Consider the following 21,366-nt stretch of genomic DNA (forward strand, 5'->3'; position numbering starts at 1 on the left):
TTTCCCCCTTGTTAAGTTCCTGAATTCTGTTCTCTTTCCTGCCCTTCCACTCCTCGATGGTCCCTGCCCTCTGGTCAGTGCGGCTCTGACTCCAGTGCTTCTCACAGGGATGACCTTTACCTCTAGCTTGTAGCAAAGGGTTCTTTCACCTTCTCCCAAGGACTGAGATCTGCCCAGTGTAGGCAGTGTGTTCCCTCAGTTCTCACAACAGCCCTATGAGGTATGGTCATTAGGAAAACTCGGAGGATGAAGGTAACGAGAAAGGCGCATAGAAGCCAAAGAATAGGTTATCCTCTTCTCATTTGTCCTGAGTTTTTGAACTATACTAGTGGTCCCAATGATTCCAGACTTTCTGAGGTCAGGTTTCCCCCAAAGGGTTTGGTCAGTAGAGTAAGGCAGGTATGAGTCACCTGTGTGCTGGCTGCCAAAGCTACTCAGTCCTGACTGAGCTGTGTGGGAGTTATCCACCTTCCCTGCATTCCTCGCTCCCCTTCCAGGAGCAGGTATCACCACTGAAGCTCTATAAAGTAGGGGCGTGGGGAGGTGGAGTGCTGTGCATGGTTGCACAGGAAACCTTTAGAGAGCCCAGAGTTGGCAGAGGAAATGAGCCCTGCACTGGGAAGCAAGAATGCTGCATTCGAGTTCCTTTTCCGACCATATGTGGCTGACAGTCAGCCAGGCAGGGCAAGCCACTTCCTTAGAGGGAAATGCTTGGTTTCTTTATCTAGGAAGGGAGATGGTTCAAACAGGTGATCTCTGAGGTCCCTTCGGATCATGTATATGAGTCTTAACACCCAGTGTCAGTTCTACCCACATGTTATTAGCCCTAGCATCACTTGGAGGTGGGTCAGAATGAATCTATCATCTTGTTAGATCCACTTTTCGAAGGTAGTGATTTTGGGGCTTCTCTATTTGTGGGTATTTTCTGGGATGTTTCCACTTATCTCAAGGGGTTTTATTTAATTCCTAGAAAAATTTTAGAATAAAAGTTTTTGTTTAGCTTTATTTTAATTTGCTGAAATATAAACCTAGTTTGTTTTTTTAAAAATAAGTATTTTGAGAGTGTGAGCAGGGGAAGAACAGAGGGAGAGGGAGAGAGAATCCCTAGCGAGCTCTGCACTGTTAGTGCAGGGCTCAGTCCCACCATCCTAGGATCATGACCTGAGCCGATCTCAAGAGTTGGATGCTCAACCCACTGAGCCACCCAAGCGCCCCTAAACCTAGTTAACTTTCTTTTTGAAATCTGATACCTCAGTGATAAATGCTGAATTCTGCCTGGCCCATTATTAACCAGCATGTAATCCTAGCTCATTCTCTTCAGTCTTTCCTCAAGGGAGAGAATGAAAATTTTAACTTCTTTTCCTAAATATTTTTACTATTAAACCCCGAGTATGTTTCCACAGCCTGTAGGAGGATATTAGCTTCTGCTGGGATTTACCATCCTGCTAATAGTTCTCCCAGCAGGTACTTTTGGTTGCAAACTAAGCCTTCCTACATTTAAGTATCAACATTTAACCTTGCCATAGATAGGTCAGCTCATGCAATCTTACAGATGTGTGCTGTTCTATTAATTTAAGTGGATAGAGTCCTGAATGAGAGCTATAATAAAGCTGGATAAAATCTCCAAAAATATAGCCTAAAGTTGGAATTGAACTGTGTGGATAGTTCTATTTTTTAAAAATGTTCCTGTGACTAATAAAACATAATGGTCTGTTTGGGAAAATAGAGAACCAAAATGATATTACCACCTCACTATAGCTATTACAATTTATCTTTGATGAACATGAAAAACCAGTTTTGAAAGTGACACTTCACAATATATCCAGTGGTACCAGCAAGTCGGGGATTAAGCATTTGACATTGAGATAGGGATTTAGGGACTAAGAATGTTTTGAAACTTTGAGTGTAAAGTCAGAGTTCTGAAAATCCTGCAGAAGTGCAAATACATGTCACATTTAACTCTAATGAATGATAAAAAAAAAAATTAGGATTAACATAGGGATGCTGTATAACATAGGGAAGCTGATGAAGGGTTCCAAGTTCTTTAAGCAAACTAATTCCCAGCGATAACTCCATGCACTTAGTGATTGGGGCAGGTGAGAAGGGGTGGCCCTCCTAAAAGTGATCATTTTTATTAAGAGCTTACTATATGCACTAAGCGCCATGTAAATTACCTCATTAAATCTTCCCTACTGTCCTCTGGGATGGTTTTACTCTCCCTGTTTTACCAAAGAGGAAGTACAGTCTTAGAGAGGTCAGATGATTGCCCAGGTCCTCATAGCTAGTAGCCCGTAGATTTCCAGATTCAAATTCAGGGCTATCTTGTTTCTTAACGACTGTATTCTAACCATCATACTATGCTGCTGCTTTCAAAGGGCTGAGACTGCTCTAAGGAAGTGGTCACAGCTACATCTATGAGTGAACCTGGTGTGACAACAGCCTGGGTACCAGTGTGCAGAGATGAAATTGAAGACCTTCCATAATCGGTAATGCTGTCAGCAATTTGCCCTTGGAAGCCTGTTTGGCAGTGATTGGTATTTGCTATTTCATATCTTCTCACAAAGTTTATGCTATGGTCGGCCCTACAATTACCAGGAAATTCTACTCCTCTGGGAACTTTAAGTAAAAAAAAAAAAAAATTGTTTTTTTAACATTTATTTATTTTCAAGAGAGAGAGACAGAGTGTGAAGGGGGAGGTGCAGAGAGAGAGAGGGAGACACAGAATCTGAAGCAGGCTTCAGGCTCTGAACTGTCAGTGCAGAACCTGATGCGGGGCTCGAACCCACCAACAGTGAGATTGTGACCTGAGCTGAAGTCAGATGCTCAACCGACTGAGCCACCCAGGCAGCCCTAAACTTTAAAATTTTTTAAACTAAAACCACTGAAATATTTTTTTTCTTATTATAAAAACAATCTTTTCATTAGAGAAATACTAGAAAATAACCATAAGAAGTAAATAGGAGCACTTGTAATCTAGTCACCCAGAGAAAATATACCTTGGGGTTTTTCTTTTTCCCAGATAAATGTATATATACCTATATAGTTGAGCTTTTGTTGTTTAATTTTTCATGATTATAAATAATACCTTGTTGCCAAATTTGTGTGTACCTACTTATTTATTTCCTTAGGATGATTTCCTAGAAGTGTCCTTGCTGGATCAAAAATATAAACATTAAAGTTTTAGATATGTTTCACCAAATTGCCAATTTATATCCCCACATGTGTGTGAGGGATGCCCTTTGTCCTACATCCTTGCTGACACTGGATATCATCATCACCCCCACCGGTACCTTTTTTAAATTGACAAATTTACTGTAGTTAGGACTTGAAATTAATTTTTAAGATTTCATACTGTGTACTTCCCACATAATAACGTTAGTAGTACTTGTAGTTCAGACTTATGGAGGTGGTTTAAAATTTCTATCACTATAAATAGCAAGTGCAAAGAAAGCAACTTCCCATCAGTATATAATCTTTGAGAACTAGGAATGAAAAATTGGTAGAGCAAGGCATCTTAAGAGCTGTCACTGACCATTTGACTTGGCTCTTGTTTCCATTTAACTTGTTCACACACAGATAAATGTGTGTAAGACAATGTGTAAAGGCTAAGAAGGATTCAGAATTAACAAAACAAAACAAAAGAAAGACTGGTTTTATTTCTCCTCTTCTTCAGAGAACAGGCAGAGTCACTGTGACAGGCAGAGTCACAGAGTCAAGTGTCCTGACTCCAGTCCAGACATCACTTAGAAGATGTTCACTCTTCAAGTCTCATCCTCTGACAACTGTCTCCACCAGGCCCTGGGCATCTTTGTGTCAAATTTCCTCCAGCCTTGCATGTGCATTCCTTCTCTGGGCTTGGGGTCAGAAGCCGTGGTTTGAATTCCAAACTCTGTTATTTGATAGCTGTGTGGCTTTGGACAGTTGCCATGCACTCTTTAAGTCTCAATTTCTTGTGAAACGGAGAGACTGATCATCTTTTCCTCGTGCGATTGTTGTGAGAGTCCAATAAAATCAAGTACGTGAAAGTGCTTTGTGAGCTGTATGGCTTTACCTACAATGTAAGGCTATTAATATAACCGTTTCCTTCCTTGGCAGCTCTTTGTTAAAGAGAAAAATGACCCTGGAGGAGTTGGAGAGACAGACCCCTTTATTTGAAGATGGATACTGGAGGGAGTTGGGAGGCCTCAGACCAGCCTGGGCTCCTCCATTGGAGGTGGTCTGTAGGAAAGCCATCCAACCTCCATCATCAGCTGAGGAGGTTGGATCAGATTACCTCTAAAGTAAAGAGCTCCTGAAATCTATGATGGAGGCTGACAGCAAAAGGTAAAGAGATGTCTCCCTGCCTTAATGGCTCCTATAAGTTAGGTGCTAACTTACACAGAGCACAGGGGTGCTCTGGACATGTACACTTGTAGGGTGTGAGGGGTGTCCTGGAGCAAGAAAGTGAGCAGTGGTGTTCCCTGGGCTATTTGCTCAACGTGAAACCTAGGTAATGGACATAAATGTTCAATCTACAGGAAGCTTTCTAGCTTCAATAAGTGCTCCTGTCGGCATGGCCAAGAACCTTCTCAGAATCTGCGTTTTCCCTGACGTCCTCCCCATCCACCTTCCTTTTATCTCCTCCTGGGTCAAATGCAGCAGGAAAGCAGTGGTACAAGCCCTGCTAACTGGGGAGCACTTGTTCTCTGCTCCTATGTGCTCTGCTTTTCCTTCCCATGTACCTTCCCCTCTTCTCTTCCTCCACCCTTCTTTGTATCCCTTCAGTCCCTCACCTCCACAAAGATGGACTGTCCTTGCAGGAAACCCATTTCATCCTGTCCTTCTATAGCGTTTCTGCCAAAATGAGGAGAGCCCTGAGATTCATCATTCTGAGTCAGTCCCATGCAGGAGTGAAAGTAACATTTCTCAGAAGTGCGGTTGTCTCAGTGCTCTTTCTCTGGTCTTCCCCCCACCCCCAAGTTATTCTCTTCTTAATCTGGATCTTTGTAGGAAACATACTTAGAATTTTTAGTATTTGGAGTCATGTGATTGTTTTCCGCAGAAAGAGGAAAAAAACTCAAGAAAAGGGCAAAAGATACAGTAGTGTATCCACCCACGTGTGCACACTCATACACACCCCTACTCCCAAGACTGAGATTGCGGGGATGTTTAATTAAAATACCAAATTTTGGGGGTGCCTTGGTTGGGCCTCTGACTTTGGCTCAGGTCATGATCTAACGTCTCATAGGTTCGAGCCCTGCATTGGGCTCTGTGCTGACAGCTCAGAGCCTGGAGCCTGCTTCAGATTCTGTGTCTCCCTCTCTCTCTCTGCCCCTCCTCCACTCGTACTCTGTCTCTCTCTCAAAAATAAACATTAAAATATCAAAAAAAAATTTTTTTGGTTTTCACAGGATCCCAAAGTTTGAAAAGATGTTGATGGAGGTCCAGTCCAAAGAGCCACCTAATATATGATTGCCCATTGGAATGTCACTACCTGATGTTCGCTAGCGTCTTGGTGTGACCTTCTGGTGAGAGTCCAGTTTCTCTCCATTTTACAAAACTTCCAAATACTTGAAGATAATATTATGTGTCTATAAGTTTTTCTCTGGTTCAAAATAACCCTCTTTAATTAATAATTTTTTGGGCAGCCCATCTGATGTGTTAGGAATTGAAATTAATGTAGGAGAGGAAAATCTCTCTCCTCTACCCTCCTAGATTCTGTACCTGGGCCTTGTATATTACACTGACAAAAGACAGATTAGCAGGAGAAACAGTTTATTATGCATGCATATGGAGCCCTTTATAGAAGAGATAGGAAGGACCAAAAAAAATGGTTAGAGCTGGGGGCTTATGTACTATTTTAACAAAGAGTGATAAACTGTGGAAAAGTAACTACACAAAGTTTTGACTTCTAGTAGAAGTAAATTGTGGGAAGGTAAATTGATGGGGGAAGCTAATAAAAAATTAAAGCTATTTAGTGGGATTTGTTATACAGACTCAAGTTTGTACCTTCACCATTGATGAAAAAGAGATAACTCCCATGATTAAGAGTTATCCTTCTCTTCCTACTATGGGAGAGGGAGACACCTTTATAAATGAAAATATATGTTACCTTTACAAAGGGAAATTTATGCCCTGCTTTTAGACAGAAAGGGGGAGGGCAGAGAGCTTTTCCTGCATATTTTATGGTGGCATACTCTGATCCCCTTCATTAGCAAAAAACTAGGTGGAAGAAGAAATAAACTAGTGTCAACATTAAATCAAGTGAATAAATATTCATAGAGTACTAGCTGTGAATAGGATATTTTGCTAGGGGTGCGGGAGTGGTGGGAACATAAAGCAGAAATCACAGCTGTCTCCTTGAAAGAGTTTAAGATCCAGGGAACACATCAGGCATAAACACTTGAAAACTTAAAAAGCCAAAGCACATACACATAGCTGGTCAAGTGGACCGTAGAAAAGTTGTATCTAAGTAAATGCTAAATGAAATGCCATGAGAGTTAAGTTGAGCCATCAGAAGAGGGAAAGACACAATGGGAGATGGAAGGTCAGAGGAGATTGATTTTGAGGACGAGGCTAGGAGTTTATGGAGAACCTCAATGAGCAGAAAGAACTGAAAGGGACATTCCAAGGAAAAGGAACTGGCCCAGAGAGAGGAGGGCTCAAATACAAAACATTTTGTGGAGCAGAAGCTGAAAAACAAAGTTTCCCTCACATGGCAAGTTTGAGAAGGTGACTTCTTTCATGAATTAGGCTGGGGCCACACATAACATTTGGGCCAGTGTTTAAGGAATTGGCAGTGTAATCTAGAGGCAAGAAGGGAGTGCAACGTCATCTTTCTGGGGCCAGATTTGCCATCTCAACTTACCACCTCAAAACTTTGCTGGTTGTCAGTATGACAACAGTGGGGAAGTCCAGGAGCAAACGTTGTTGATCCCTGGTTCCTGTATGACCCTGGTAGAAACAAGCTGAGGAGAAATTTTAGTGAGAGGAAGCCAGGAAAATTCGACAGCATTCGATAGACACTCACTCGGGCTTTCCCCAGTCCCCGCACTTGGGTCTTCTGTTGACTAATTCCATCCACCTCAATGCAGGAAATCAGCTTGGCTGCTGAGTAAGTGAAAGTCTGCACGAAACCTGAGTTGCCTACAGCTAGCCTGTGGGTAGCTTGGTTAGGCCACCCCAAAGCACCTGCTACTGAATTGTGACATGGAACTATCTCGCTGTCCGATTCTCTATCCTGCCCTCACCAAGGAACATTCTAGGGTAGAATAGGTATGGTTCTTAGCTATGAGGGCGTGCAGCTTTGAGATTTAAGGCTCAGGTTTCCTTATTCCGATCACTCTTTCAGGGTACTTGACTCACCATTTCTGTTGTAGACAACGTAATGTGTCTAGCGAACTCTACTGTAATTTTACGGGAAGTCTCGCACTTTTTAAAAATGTTCCGTAAAGCTGTGTATCCCAGACTTTCATGTGATGTAAATCTTGCGAAAATTCAGAGTCTGATTCAATAGGTTTGGGGTGAGGGCCTAGATTCTACTTTTTTTTTTTATATATATATATTTTAGGTACTTTTCTATGAGTGTACATTTACACGTACATACATATACATACATGGATATACATAGTGTGCATATATCTATACAAAGTAAGGTCATACCTTATATGAACTATGTCTTGATATTTTCAACAAATGTTACAACAGAAGTATTTTTAAAGTTATTAAATCTTCTCAGAAAGCAGTTTCTAATGGCTACAAAGATTCTATCATTACGCAGAATGACATTTACTTAACCGTTACTCTATTGTTGGAAATCTAGGGCATTTTCAATTTTCCCCTCTAAATATTCTTTTATGTGGATATTTGAGTGTGTTTCTGTTTCTTTAGAACAATTCCCGATTGTGGAACTTTTTTTTAGGTTTTTGTTGCATGTTATTACATGACCTACACAAAATTGTACCAAACACTCCTGGCTGTCACACCTGAAAGTATCCCCTTTCCCTATTCTATTAATATTGCATGTTTAAAAATCCATGCCAATTTGAGAGGCTAAATATGGTTATCTTATTCTAATTTGCATTACTTTGATTACTCTTGAGGTTAAACTATTTTTTCGTGTATTATCTATTTTAATTTTTTAGTGTACACTGATTTCTTTTTTCTTGTTTAATTGAGATATAATTAATACATAACATATTTGTTTCAAGTGTACAAGGATTTGATATTTGTATCTATTGTGAAATGATTGCCACAAGTAAGCCTAGTTAATATCCATCAACCAAGATTCTACCTTTTTTTTTTTTAATTTTTTTTTTTAACGTTTATTTATTTTTGAGACAGAGACAGACAGAGCATGAACGGGGGAGGGTCACAGAGAGAGGGAGACACAGAATCTGAAACAGGCTCCAGGCTCTGAGCTGTCAGCACATAGCCCGACGCGGGGCTCGAACCCACGGACCGTGAGATCATGACCTGAGCCGAAGTCGGACGCTTAACTGACCGAGCCACCCAGGCGCCCCAAGATTCTACCTTTTTAACAAGTTCCCAGGGGCTAGCGAGCTGGATGCTGCTGGTCCCAGGATCAGCTCAGCAGCCAAGCCCTCCTGGATGGTGGGGGAGTGGGGATGGTCCTTACTGTCTCACTGCAAGTTTTTGCTTGCTCCACTCTTGCTGCCTCTGTTCCCGAGACTGCTATATTGTCTCTTCACATCACTTTGCAGCTATGTAGACATTGTAGGACTATTTTATGTATAATGAATTTTAGGTGTAGAATTAATGGAAGAGAATTAAAACACATGTAGACATGGAAACAATTTGAAGATGAGGCTCATGACTCTATAAAGTTTCCCTGCTATGGCAGCCACCACACTTTCTTACTGGCATCCCTCCATTTCTCTTCCTTCTGGGGTAATTCAAATTCCTATTATTTGTATGTGTAGCGACCTCCCTCTTTGTTTCTGTTTTGGAAGAAGAGCATTTTCCTCTCTATATTCGCCCTGGATAGAGGTAGGCTCTATCACTGTTCTTCCCAAAAGGCCCACGGTCAGTTCTCTCCAAAACAGAAGTGCCATCTGGTCTGACATAAAATTCATGGCACTCCTGGGTGGAGGAAACTGTCATGGTGATTTTCTTGTTTTTTTGGACAGTACTTTTTCTTCTGACCCATGTTAGGTACCCAGCCCAGTGGTACAGAGTGAACATTTAACAAATGGTGTTTTTGTTAACAAGGAGATAAATCTCTGGTGCAAAAAGCCTCCACAGTCCAGAGAATAGACTCAGAATTGAGGGGTCGGTCCTCATTTGATTTGGAACTTTCTGCAGTGACCTCAACCTTGTTTTACCCAGGATTCTCACACAGCACCCCAGAGAAACTCCTTTCCTAAGTCTTTCCCTCCCCCCTTACTTTTCTTCTTTGTCAGCTTTTGTCTCCAATCCCCTTCCTTCATGTCTCTTCACTGTAACTCTTCACACAGATTCATTTTTTCATCAGATGATCAGAAATTGTACTCTTTTTTTAGACAGACACAGAGAAAGAGAGAGAGGGACTGGGGGGCTAGGGAGAGAAGAGAAAGTTACAGAGAGAAGGGAAAGGAGGGCTTCCATGTTTTTTATCCTTTGTTGACTTAAGGCCACATAATTCCCATGCCCACAAACATCAATACATGAAAACCCCAGCACTGTATTTTCATCTGACCAATGATCATTATAATAAACTCTTTATAGTGTTTAAACCAAAAGTAAAGTTGTTTCGTTCTTGAAAATCTTTCCATAGTGAAAATATGTTAAACTTAAAGGGGGGTTAGTTGCTATGGAATGTGATCTTATGGAGATTCTAGAAAGCACATAATGTACTTGAATTTGGCTTCCAACAAAATAGGTAAAACTGAATTAATAGGCACAAAGAATACTGGAGCTGAAGATAATAATCTTCTGCATTAAAAGAGGGAAAAAGAATTGTGGAATTTATGGAATCTGTAGCTTTACAGGAACAGATGCTATCATATCACCACATGGTTTTATTCAATAGAGGATAGAGCGGTAATGTTATGAAAGGGAATGGGACATGGACTTTCTAAAGGATCTAGGGACTAAAAAAGGCAAAATAAACCATGTATTTGATTAGCTTGAATAGCCTGAGCAGAGGAAGAATTTTTATGCTTGAAGAGGAGAAGAGGTGCAAGAAACTTGAAGTTTGAGGTTGACAATAAAAGCCATAATACTTTGAGGCAATTCTGACCCGATGATCTTCACCTATGTTCAGAAAGATCTGACTAACATAAATAAGTGCTTCAGGGAAATTAGAAAGAAGTGTTTCAGTATCATTTGGAGATAAGACTGGGTGAAAGTAAGCTGTATACTAATAGCTTATAGCCTCAGTATATTTTTTGCATTTAATTCCTGGTTAATATTCTTTAGATCTAGTATATGATAACATTATATAACTGGCTATTTGATATGGAGTCAGAGGTCTGATAAAAAATGAAAATCCACAGAAAAGCCTGTTAAATTATTTAATGTTTTGATCCATCAGTTTAGATGGGGGTAAGACACTTTCATTTGCAAAGAGAGAATGGGCGATGCACAGTAGTTCTGGTGTGTAGAAACCTTGAGATCCTGCTTGGTTGACATTGTGGGGATCCCATAGCCAGGGCATGTGGGCTATTCTTTGATTAGACCCTGATTCTGTTTTTTGAGAGAGGATCACCTCCTCCCAAAGATGTAGTGTGGTCCTTGGCTCCACCTCCTGGGAGTTTTCTTCCCCCAGTAATCTGCCCACATCTGAAAGAGTGTTGGCAAACATACCTTCCTTGGGCCTTTGCGCTCCTAGATGGTTATGGGGCTGACAGTTGGCTTGTGATTAACTTTGAGAACTCTCTCAAAAACTTAGTAAACTTTCATCTAAGTTGGTTCTTTTTGTGCCATAATTCCTAGAACATCTCTATGTCTTTGCTTTTTCATTGCTGTAATTTTCCCTGTCTTGATTTAATGGTAGATTATTAGAACTACACACATACATTATTTATTCCGAGTCCTTTTATCCAATTAAAAGAACTTATTCGATGCTTCATTTAGATTCTTGCCTGTAGGAAGTTTATTTGATTGACAGGTTTTACCTGGCATTTCTCCCTCAAAGACTTTTTTCAATCTTATCTTTTGCTTTTGGGGGATAGAAATATTTTGGGTTTTTTTTTCCAAGGCTCTGAATTTCTGGACTCCATTTTCTTTCATTTTCTTCCTTAGGCTACCTTGCCAAATGCAGACAGTAGCATCTAACATACAACTTTCTGTTTTCTCATCTCTTCCTTTAGAGCTCTTATTGTACCTCTAGGTTATTGCAAGCAATAATTTTACCAAGTGTTTTGTCATTGCATACTGTGGGTCATCATTTCGCTAGCCTACGATTTCCTTGTCATTTCAGCCTCCTGCCTGACCATTAGAGATCATGCCACTATTTTAGCCTTTTGCTGCGGTAGCTCCTCACTTCTAGGCATCAATTTCCATACCCAGGTTATGACAGCTTATCCTGATCACATTCAGCTTTTTTGGGGATAAAATCTGTCCAAGGTTGGATTTGTAAAACTAAATGTGTACGTTTAGCTATCAGTATCCCCAACCATCTCGTTATTATCTTATTGGCTAGTATATGTGTATTTGCTTTCTTTCTATAACTAGATTTTAAAATCATTAAGGTAGAGACTATAATAGTACAGTCTATTTCCTGTAAGAGTAACCCCAACAGACATGTAGCATGGCTTCCAGCACATGGTAGGGCATAAAAAGTCTTGCTAACTTGGATGTTTGACCAGCTATAATATTTTACCACACATGAGGCTGTGTGTACCCCATTCTTGGAACTACAACATCTTATGTTGTCTCTTTCTGTGGGTTCTGGGACTTGTGTGTAGAGTGTCCTGGCTGTCAGTAAGTTGAATGACAGTTCCACTTGTATTACTAAAACTTCTAAAGGTAGTAACAGCTTGGGTCATGGGTGGTACAGGGGCAGTGAAGGCCTTCCACCATAGTCAGCTGTGTGTTCATCATATAATCATTATTGTGCCCCCAGTATTTGCACATAATTTACAGCGTGAGAAGTATGTAATAAATGTTAGATGAAATAATGATCTGGATCTGTTGATTGAGTTTGAACTTGTTGATAGCTGGTTACTAGTTTGACATCCTGATGAGTTACTTATTTTTACCTTGATGAGGGAAAACGTTGTGACTGCTGGATGTAAGAGGTCAGTTTCCTATTTATATAAAGGGCCATTTAGTTCTCTGCAGTGCGGCAAGTCCTCTTGTATTGAACCAGGCACTCTTAATTCAAAGTGACTTACTTGTTCCTTCTTTCAAGAGAGCTGGTGAAGAAGTCTTCTATGTGTTGAGGTATCACTCTGAATGGAGAAGAGACCATCAAAGAAAGTAAGTAATTAAACCCACTCGATTTAATATGCTTTTAAGGGTCTATTTTATATATTGCTTTGGTAGCATGACTGATAATTAAATTTGAAAACATGGCTCTTGATTTATGTGCTGGTTTTACTGAGTATATAGAAGGACATATCTGGCATGGCCTTGGAAATTCCCTACACGGTGGGCTTAGGGGCTTCAGGCTGGCTGGAAGGCGCTGGCTAGGAGACTTGTCTTGAATCTCTATATGCATAGAAAATGTACTGTTTTAATTTAGGTCTTATATTTGGAGGTGTATATTTAGAGAAGGAGGCTGGTATAGATTATTGGGGGGGGGGGTACTAAAGTTACCGTAAGCCCATGAAGACCTCAGAAACATATACAGAAGTATGATAGACTAAATATGAGCACAGAGGTAATGAGGAAGGGAATGATGCCTGAGAGGATGATTCAAAGAAGTCTTCTTATAGTAGTTAAACTTCTGATTGTTCCAGAGGAGAGGTGCAGAGAAGAATCCACAGGTATGGGGAGAAGAAATATGGATGAAAGGCTCATGATCACAGAAGAATTTTGATTGGTCTTGGAGGGGCTTCCAATGAATCCAAGAGCTGCTTCCTTTTCATTTCCTTCATTTAAAGAAAATGGAGGAAAGTTGTTCAAACGTGTTGTGATAGAGGAAAATGACTTACCCTGCTGGAATGTGCCTTGCCTTTTTAAAAGAGCATGTGTAGTTTTACCTGGTCTTACTGGGGATTTAAAAAAAAAAAAGAAATTAAGATACTGTTACTTCAGAAATGTCTGTGTATCCCTAGGATACAATACCTGACATATAATATGTACTTAATAAATGTTTGCTGACTTGAACGGAACTGAGAAAAATTAACTTTCCATAGGTCATTTAAAATTATGTTAGAGCATTTAAAGGCTCTACTTGCTAATTCATTTTTGTTAAAAAAAAATCTTAATCAGAGATGGCCAAGATAATGGACATTGTATGTTATATGAAAATGATTATTTATTAAGTATCAATAGGATTTTAAGCATGGGGTTAAAATAGAATTTGTTCAGGGAGTCGAGGAAACTACCTGGGGCAATAATTTTGAATCTCTCACTGATGTCATTAATTTCTTTGGTTTTGTTTTCTCACTCAAAAATGGACTAAAGATAGTCCTCTCATTTAATATCAAGGATCCTCTAAGGATGACATACCTTTCACTTAAATCATGGTTCATATCATATGAAGGAAAGTAGAACATATGGTATGTGACGAGAGTCGTTAGCCATTTGTGGAAGAACATAAAAGATCATGACAGCAATTTGTAATTTGGTTCATCTGTGTAGTAAATTAGTTAAGAATTTTGCTGTAATTTGAGGCCAGTGGGGGTAGAAGTGGGGTGGAAGAAAAGCAAGATTTGGCCCTTTTTCCATCATCCTTTTTAGGGTCTCTCTCTGATTCTTCTTCAGGAAATGTAATAGAGGAAAAAAAAACCTACATTCGTCAGTAATTCTGGGGTAACCACAACTTAGACAGTAAGCAGGTCAATCGAAATAAGGACAGTGATTGCTATAAAACCGACAGGTGCTCTCATTGACACAGCACAGGCGACATTTGACACGGGGCGACACCACACACACATACACACACAGGAAGAATTTACTACACAAAGCAGACAACCAGAGCAAAATGACAAAGACCATCCTGCGCAACATAGCCATGGTGAGTAAAAATAATTGCTGTTTAGTAGCGGTCAGCCCTAGGATTTCAGGATAGCAGATTTCTAAGGAATTAGGTTTGATTGGGGTTTTTATTGGTATTCTTTCTTAAAAGCAGAACCGACTTTAATTTTGACCCCTGTCTGGTGGAGGAAAAAGAAAAAAATAACTGGAAGTTATAATGGGGTATAAAACATAGCTCCTCATGTGGTGGCTTTCGCATAGGTGATTGATAGCTTGCTCACTCTTGGTGTCACAGACAGCTGAACACGATCTCTCCTGTGGCCACCATTATAGAGTTAGGTTGGTCTAAAACTCTTATTTCATGGTGAGGACTTCCAGCCTTTTAGGATCTGTACACATGTATTTTAGCCAAGGATAGTGAGGCTCCAGGAGGTTTAATGACTCCCCTAAGACTATAAGTAGACAGAGAGTGCCCAGGATGAAAGAAGTGGAACCACCCAGTGTTGAACTTTGGATAGCTCCCAGAGGAGGGAAATTGGCTGTGCCTAAGACAGCTGATTATTTTTGCATTGTCTCATTTCTCATGGAGGAGAGAGAGATGTTAGTATAATGGAAAGCACCTCTTTTGGGTCTAGAATCTTGCCTGACATCAGTCAGGTAAAGGCTGGGAAGAATATAATTTAGAGGAGCTTGAAAACAGGGCTTGGGAAATTATTCACCATATTATTGGCTTAAATAAACCCTCTTTTTTTTGTTTTCTCCATTTACAAGCCACGTCATTTAAAAGAGCTTGGATTTCATAAAAGGTCATAGTATATGGTGATGATAATACCATATTTAGGTATTTTAGAGATGACCAGAAATGCAGCCAAGTGTAACAGTTAGAGAGCACATAGGCTTTGGAGTCAGTCCTAGATCCACTACTTACTAAATGTGGGATTTGGGATCAATTACTTAGCTGCTCTGTGCATAATTATTCCCCTTATCTGTAAAGGGGACTAATAATGGTATCTCCCTCATATGTTTTTTTTGGGGGGATTAATTAGTATCATAGAGAATGACTAAATCTGTACTCTGAAATGGCTTAGTTTTTAGTTAAATTGGTCATTTTAATATAACAACCAATAAGGATAGAGAAAACATTCAATGTGTAAAATATTAATATTATTATTTTTACCTCTGAGTCTCTTGTCAACCCCAGGAAGTAGATTGGGATTAGTTTCCCCATTATACAAATGAAAAAAAAAAAAAAAAAAGCTCAATTGAGTCCAGTGATTTAACATCACTGGGTACTGTACACATAAGAACTGGGACATGAATCTAGGTTTACCGGCTTCAAGTACAGTATGCTTTTCCTCAAATGGTTCAGAGGCAAGGTTTCTAAATTCAAAGACCTTGTGTCTAAAAAAAATCTATCGGGTAGCTTTGTACTCCAAAGCCATTTCTATTTCTGGTTTGAAGTAATCTGTTGGACCATCGGCAAGAAACATGATGATGCAAGGGGCATTAGAATAGGATTCGAAGCTGGAAGGTACAGGCAGGTAGAACATCCTCAGTAAGTAGTTGAGGCAAATTCTTGTGGGCTTAGGAACTGGCCAAGCTCTGGAGCACATTCCTACAGAGGTGAGCATACATTACAGATCAGTTCAGGAGACAAATACTCAGAAGCTCCTGGGTGGCTCAGTTGGTTAAGCGTCCAACTTTGGCTCGGGTCATGATCTCACAGTTCGTGAGTTCAAGCCCCACATCGGGCTCTGTGCTGACAGCTCAGAGTCTGGAGCTTGCTTCGGATTCTTTGTCTCCCTTTCTCTCTGCCCCTCCCCTGTTTGTGCTCTGTCTCTCTATTTCTCCCCTCAAACAAGTAAAAATTAAAAAGAACTAAAATTAAAAAAGAAGACAAATACTCAGATAGTCTCAGGTGAGCCCGAGAGTCAGGCCATCAGTGTCTTGATACTGCCCACCTTCACTAGTGCATTCTCTTGCTTCTATTCCTAGTGTACAGAACAGGAGTGATATCTGTGTATCTGCCTCATAGGTGGCCTGTAAGAATTCAAATCTATAAGATGCTCTGAACCTCTCAGAGAAGAATGTATGTGTGTGCTGTATGTGTCATTTTCTTAAGAATCAGCAAGAGCCATATCAGAGCCCCTGCTCTGTAGCGCATAACCACCAAAATCTACAGTTTCAGATCAAAAGCTTTGTGGAGCAAACTAGAGTGATATGCAGGCATTATCTGATTTCCTGATAAAGAGCTGTGTGACCTACAACGCTCATGCAATTCTGACACGGCTGTTCACATTGCTTAAAATGCTTGCCTCCTCTTGGGAGGCAAAGCTAAGACTAAAGCACCACGACTGGCTTTATATTGACAATAATAATGAACTTCAGTATCAATGCTACTGACCACTGACACCTAGGATTGAGTCCCCTGACTGATACCAACAAGCTGGTGAACTCAATGAAGCCGTTTGTTACTTTCGGTCATGACTCTTACCGGTGTCATTGGGATAATTAATACTAGCTCTGCCTACTTCGTGAGGTGGTTGTGAGAATCCAGTATTCAAAGAGATGTGAAAGTGTGTTCTAAAATACTCCAAGAACATAAGCAAATATAATGATTTGTTAGAAGCATGGAAATTATTGCTGAATCACATAACCATAAGATACAGTTACTTTAAAGCTTTGATAATGAAAGCGAGAAGTGACTCAGTGAATATGATACTAAAGATAAAAGATGAAAACACACAGGAGGAATTTTCTTAAGAAACCCAAGGGACACCTGGGTGGCTCAGTCAGGTAAGCATCCGACCCTCGATTTCACGGTTGTGAGATCAAGCCCCACATTGGGTTCTTTGCTGGGCACGAAGCCTGCTTAAGATTCTCTCTGTCCCTCTCCCTCTGGCCCTCCCCGGCTTGGGAGTGCTTTCTGTCTCTCTCTCAAAAAAGAAAAGAAAGAAACCTTAAAGAAGTAATTGGTAGGCTTGGGAAGTTACCTAAGAACCCTCTGGTCTACAAGAGCATCCTTTAACTTTTTAAAGTTTATTTCATAGCTCTAGACAGAAGATCCATGAGGGAAAATTCCACATCTTTCCTGTTCATTGTGTGTCATTAGCACAATGTCTACTTAATATCCCCCTGTGTTGAATACTTACCACATGCTGGCAGTGCGAATGGCAGCTAGTCAGAGTCCTGAAACTGAGTTATGGACCCAGGACATCTGACTCCAGAGCATGTATCTTGAGTCACCACACTATACAGTTGAGAAAAAGTTGCTGAATGAATGAATGATTGTAGTAGATGAAAGTAGACAACTGCTGATTATCTGAAGGCAGATCAGCCTCATTTGGGCTTATCTGGGTCAATCTTGCTTTCAACTTCTTTTTAGTGTCACCTACCTTCATACGGCAAGTTGACACCATGACCTTTCTCTTTAGTCTTGTCATTTCTTGCCTCCAGCATCTGTAAAATATAAAAAGGAGGTCCTTTAAATGGACATGTCTAATAACCTCCCCTACCTTAACCCATGGAAAGTGTGAGCCTGAACAACATTGAGCCCAGAGAATGAAAGCAACCCAGATTCAGCTCCTTTTCTGTATCATGTTGAGAGTTGGTAATGGGCCTTGTCCATCCCTAGTAAGGGTTGGTGGTAATGGTGGGGTGAGCAGAGCATGGTTGTGACAAAAGGAAGCTAGAGAGATTTTTACCTCTTCTTTTAGGTAGGTCTTCACAGAGCACTTTCTTTGTGCATTCCTGTAATACCAGATAAACTGATATTTCAATGTAAGTTGGAAAAATATATGTTTCAGAGCTAAAGACAAATAGTTTCCATATTCTCTGTAGTTGTGCATCATTAGTGGCTCTGCTTCTTTCAATTAACATGGATAATTGGAACTTTGCTATAGTTGGTTTTGCACAGTGCTTTTCTTAGTGCTTTGAGTTTAAATACATTGTTAATTTAACTGTATTGTTTTTTTCATTTCATTCATCCAGAAAGTATTTGTGGAACACCTGTTCTAGGACATGTTCTCCTGCAGGAACTTATAATCCAATAGGTGTATATCTGACATGAACACAGACAGTACATTTCCAGACAGTAAAGAAATGACACTTGAATGCTAGATGGCAAGTGCTTTATGGGTGAAGGAAAATGAACGTATTTTTAATTGAATGACTTTAGAGATGGTTCCTAGAGAAGGCTACCTCTGAGTGGGGCCTTGATGGAAGTGTAGGGTTTGGATAGATAGATGTGGGGGCAGTGTATTCTACATGGAGAGATGGCTGGCTGGGAGGAAGGAGAATTCATGAAATACAAGGTTGGAACTAAAAACAAGGGCTATCATTTATTAATCCTTTATTTTTACTAGATAAATTTATAGGTACTTTATATAGAACACTAGATTTAATCTTGTGAATATTATTATGAAGGGAGTATTATAACCCAGTTGGAAAGAAGAGAAACCAGAGATTCAGTGATGAGGCCAGGTCAAGATTTAAACCCAGTCTTAGATCCTTATAAGCTTTCTGTCCCACTGTTGAGGAAGTCTCAGACTGTGGGAGTCTCAATCACCAGGCTAATGAGTATATACTCAGTTTGGCACCCTGATATCTTCATGTATGACTATTCCCATTTTCAGGTGAGGACCTGAGGTTCAGAGAGAAGCCCTGGTCCCACAAAAGACTGGGGATGCTGAGTTCAGCTAGAGGATGAGAGCAACTGACACCAGAGTTCCAAACCAACTCAACTTTCTCTATTTTGCAGCTTAAGTCCCTGCTGCTGTTGATGTTGGAGCTCACCCTCCTGAGGGAAGTGACAGCCTGGAAAAACCCTAAAGCAGGGGATACAGCCCTGTGCCCTCCCCTGGAGGATAACAGCGTGAGGGTGGACATTCGCATCCTCAGGCAAAACCAGGGGGCTATTTCCATCTCAAATGATTTCCAGAACCGTTCCAGTTCCCCCTGGGATTACAAGTAAGTGCAAATGAGACTGATCTTCACGTTCTTTTGGAAACCATGTTTATTTATTCTAATCATAGAGAATTTAGAAAATATAGAAAAAAATAAAAGCCCTAATATTTGCCTTAAAAACAGAAATCCCACTTTGCCTGGGAGCTCACAGTTTGCTTTTCTGGCTAGGTCCTCCTGTGTGGTCAGAGGTCCTACTGTTTTGCTTGTAACTTCTCATTGACTCTCTGCCTTTGCCTGCTCCACACAGCCCTGGGTTGGTATTTACAAACTTTCTGTCTTGGAAGAGGGGGCTCTTTAAAGCAGCCCACGTAATAATCTTTGCATCTGAATAAGTGGGAGCCAGAAAAGTCCATTTGGAGTGCTCCATTCAGATTAGACATCAGCCTGCAAGGAAAGGTGAGGAGGGCAGAGTGAGAGGCCCGTTTGGGGATGGGATGTCCAGGGTACTGTCCTGTGATGCTATCTGACATGCCAGATCTTGGAATAGCAAGGTCTCAACTACATGCTCCAAATACAAGTATGAAAACAGATTCCAGGGACAATTAGAAGGGCTTCTGGGGCTGCCTGAATTGCTTCCCACAGGAAAGGAGTGGCAAGTTGGCTGGCATGGCTTTGCTGCCTTTGTGTCCCCTGGCAGAGCGGGTATTCAGGAAGAAACTGAGAGTATGTGGTGCATTCACAGACCTCTGGGGCTTTGGCTTTCCTCTCCAAGCAGCAGGCTTTGTAGACTGTATATTAGACTGACTAGTCAAGTTCCGTATCTAGGCAAAGGATGAAAACTAATTAAATAATAGCAACAGGGCAATGAAAAAGAAAAGATCTGACATTTATTGAATGCCAATATTTCAGTGTAGCGTTTTGTGTACATTTGTATCACTGAATATTCTCAACCATTCCATGAAAGAGACCTATGAGAATCTCCATTTTAGAGTGGAAGAAACAGGCTTCGGCAGTTAAACACCTGCCGGAGGGCAGTGTATGAATCCAGGCCAGCTGGCTACGGCCCTGGGTTGCTGGGAAATGGCTCCCTGCAGGAGCAGCCAGCGCTACGGGGCTCTCACTTTTGTCCATCTCCGTCTCCCTTGTCTCACCACCTGCTTTCGTCTGCTCCTCCTGCAGCATCACCCGGGACCCCAACCGGTTCCCCTCGGAGATCGTGGAGGCCCAGTGCAGGCACTCGGGCTGCATCAACGCCGAGGGGCAGGAAGACAGCTCCATGAATTCCGTTCCCATCCAGCAGGAATTCCTGGTCCTGCGGAGGGAGCCCCAGGGCTGCTCACGCACCTTCCGGCTGGAGAAGGTGCGGGTGACTGTGGGCTGTACCTGTGTCACCCCCATCGTCCGTTACGTGCGCGCCTGAACCGCCGCTTGGCTGAAGAAGCTGGAAAATGCCATTCCTTACCCAGCGCTCTTCAGCCAGTCCTGTGCAGTCCCAATTTTCTCCACTTCATAGGCCTCTTGATAAGACCTGTGCGGAATTCTCAAAGCTCTGTAGTAGTTATAGTGTTAAGTTTCTGGGGTGCCTCCAAATCATAGCATAGTCCTGAGCGGTTCCACTGCCCCAGCCCCCTGAAAATGGCTGGAGGAGAATGAAGGCGCCCTTGGCCTGCTCTGTTTACGTGCAGCGATGACCACTTCCTAGCCACATCAACACTGTGATACGGTGCCACTCCCCGAGAATTCTGTTGGCAAATTGGGGCTCTGTGCCATGTGGATGAAAATGTAAAAAATACAACCACAATGTAAGAGTGTGTGGGAGGGACTGTGCAGGGTGGGGTGGGAAGGATGGGGATAAGGATCTAGGGCATATGTTTATTAAACATTTGCTAAACACAGAAGTTGGCCTGATACTTACATTTGTAAGGAAACTCTATATATTTATGATATATTGGTTATATAAAATTTTAGGAGAAAAATGAACATATCTAGTACTAATGTAATAAAGTATTCATGATTGAAAAATACTTTAGGTGTTTGTTTCCAGTCTTGACCTATACTCACAGAGCTTATAACCATAAAGATTTTGAAATTCTATATACTTGTCATTTGTTTTTCACAGTTCCTGATCAGTTTTTTATCAGAGGCTACTGTTAGAGTTATTATTATTAGTGTGTATGTGGCAGTGTGTGTGTGTGTGTGTGTGTGTGTGTGTGTGTTTGTGAGAGAGAGAGAGAGAGAGAGAGATCTTGGAGACTTTTTTTCTCAGCTTTATTTAGGTATAATTGACAGATAATATTATGTAAGTTTATGGTATACAGCATGATGATTTGTCTCTCTGTCTCTCTATTTCTCTCTCTCTATAGTGAACTGGTTACCACAGTAAGGTAGTGAACA

The 21,366-nt window shown here is 41.0% G+C and overlaps 1 protein-coding gene across 2 annotated transcripts; it reads left to right on the forward strand.

Annotated features, from left to right (window-relative positions):
• Nucleotides 1-766: 766 nt before the first annotated feature.
• IL17F (interleukin 17F) lies at nucleotides 767-20,996 on the forward strand. 2 transcript variants are annotated; one of them, XM_019457397.2, is made up of 5 exons: nucleotides 767-2,486; nucleotides 5,391-5,507; nucleotides 12,335-12,402; nucleotides 18,827-19,035; nucleotides 20,152-20,996. In XM_019457397.2, the coding sequence occupies exons 3-5, from the start codon at nucleotides 12,379-12,381 to the stop codon at nucleotides 20,390-20,392; spliced, it is 474 nt and encodes a 157-aa protein (XP_019312942.1). In that variant the 5' UTR covers nucleotides 767-2,486; nucleotides 5,391-5,507; nucleotides 12,335-12,378; the 3' UTR covers nucleotides 20,393-20,996. The 2 variants fall into 2 exon arrangements, with proteins under 2 accessions (XP_019312942.1, XP_053760779.1); XM_053904804.1 differs by lacking the exons at nucleotides 767-2,486; nucleotides 5,391-5,507; nucleotides 12,335-12,402 and adding an exon at nucleotides 13,755-14,107.
• Nucleotides 20,997-21,366: the final 370 nt, after the last annotated feature.

This window comes from Panthera pardus, unplaced genomic scaffold, assembly GCF_024362965.1.
Source record: "Panthera pardus isolate Hobbes unplaced genomic scaffold, ASM2436296v1 HiC_scaffold_17, whole genome shotgun sequence".
Classification (NCBI taxonomy): Eukaryota; Metazoa; Chordata; class Mammalia; order Carnivora; family Felidae; genus Panthera; species Panthera pardus.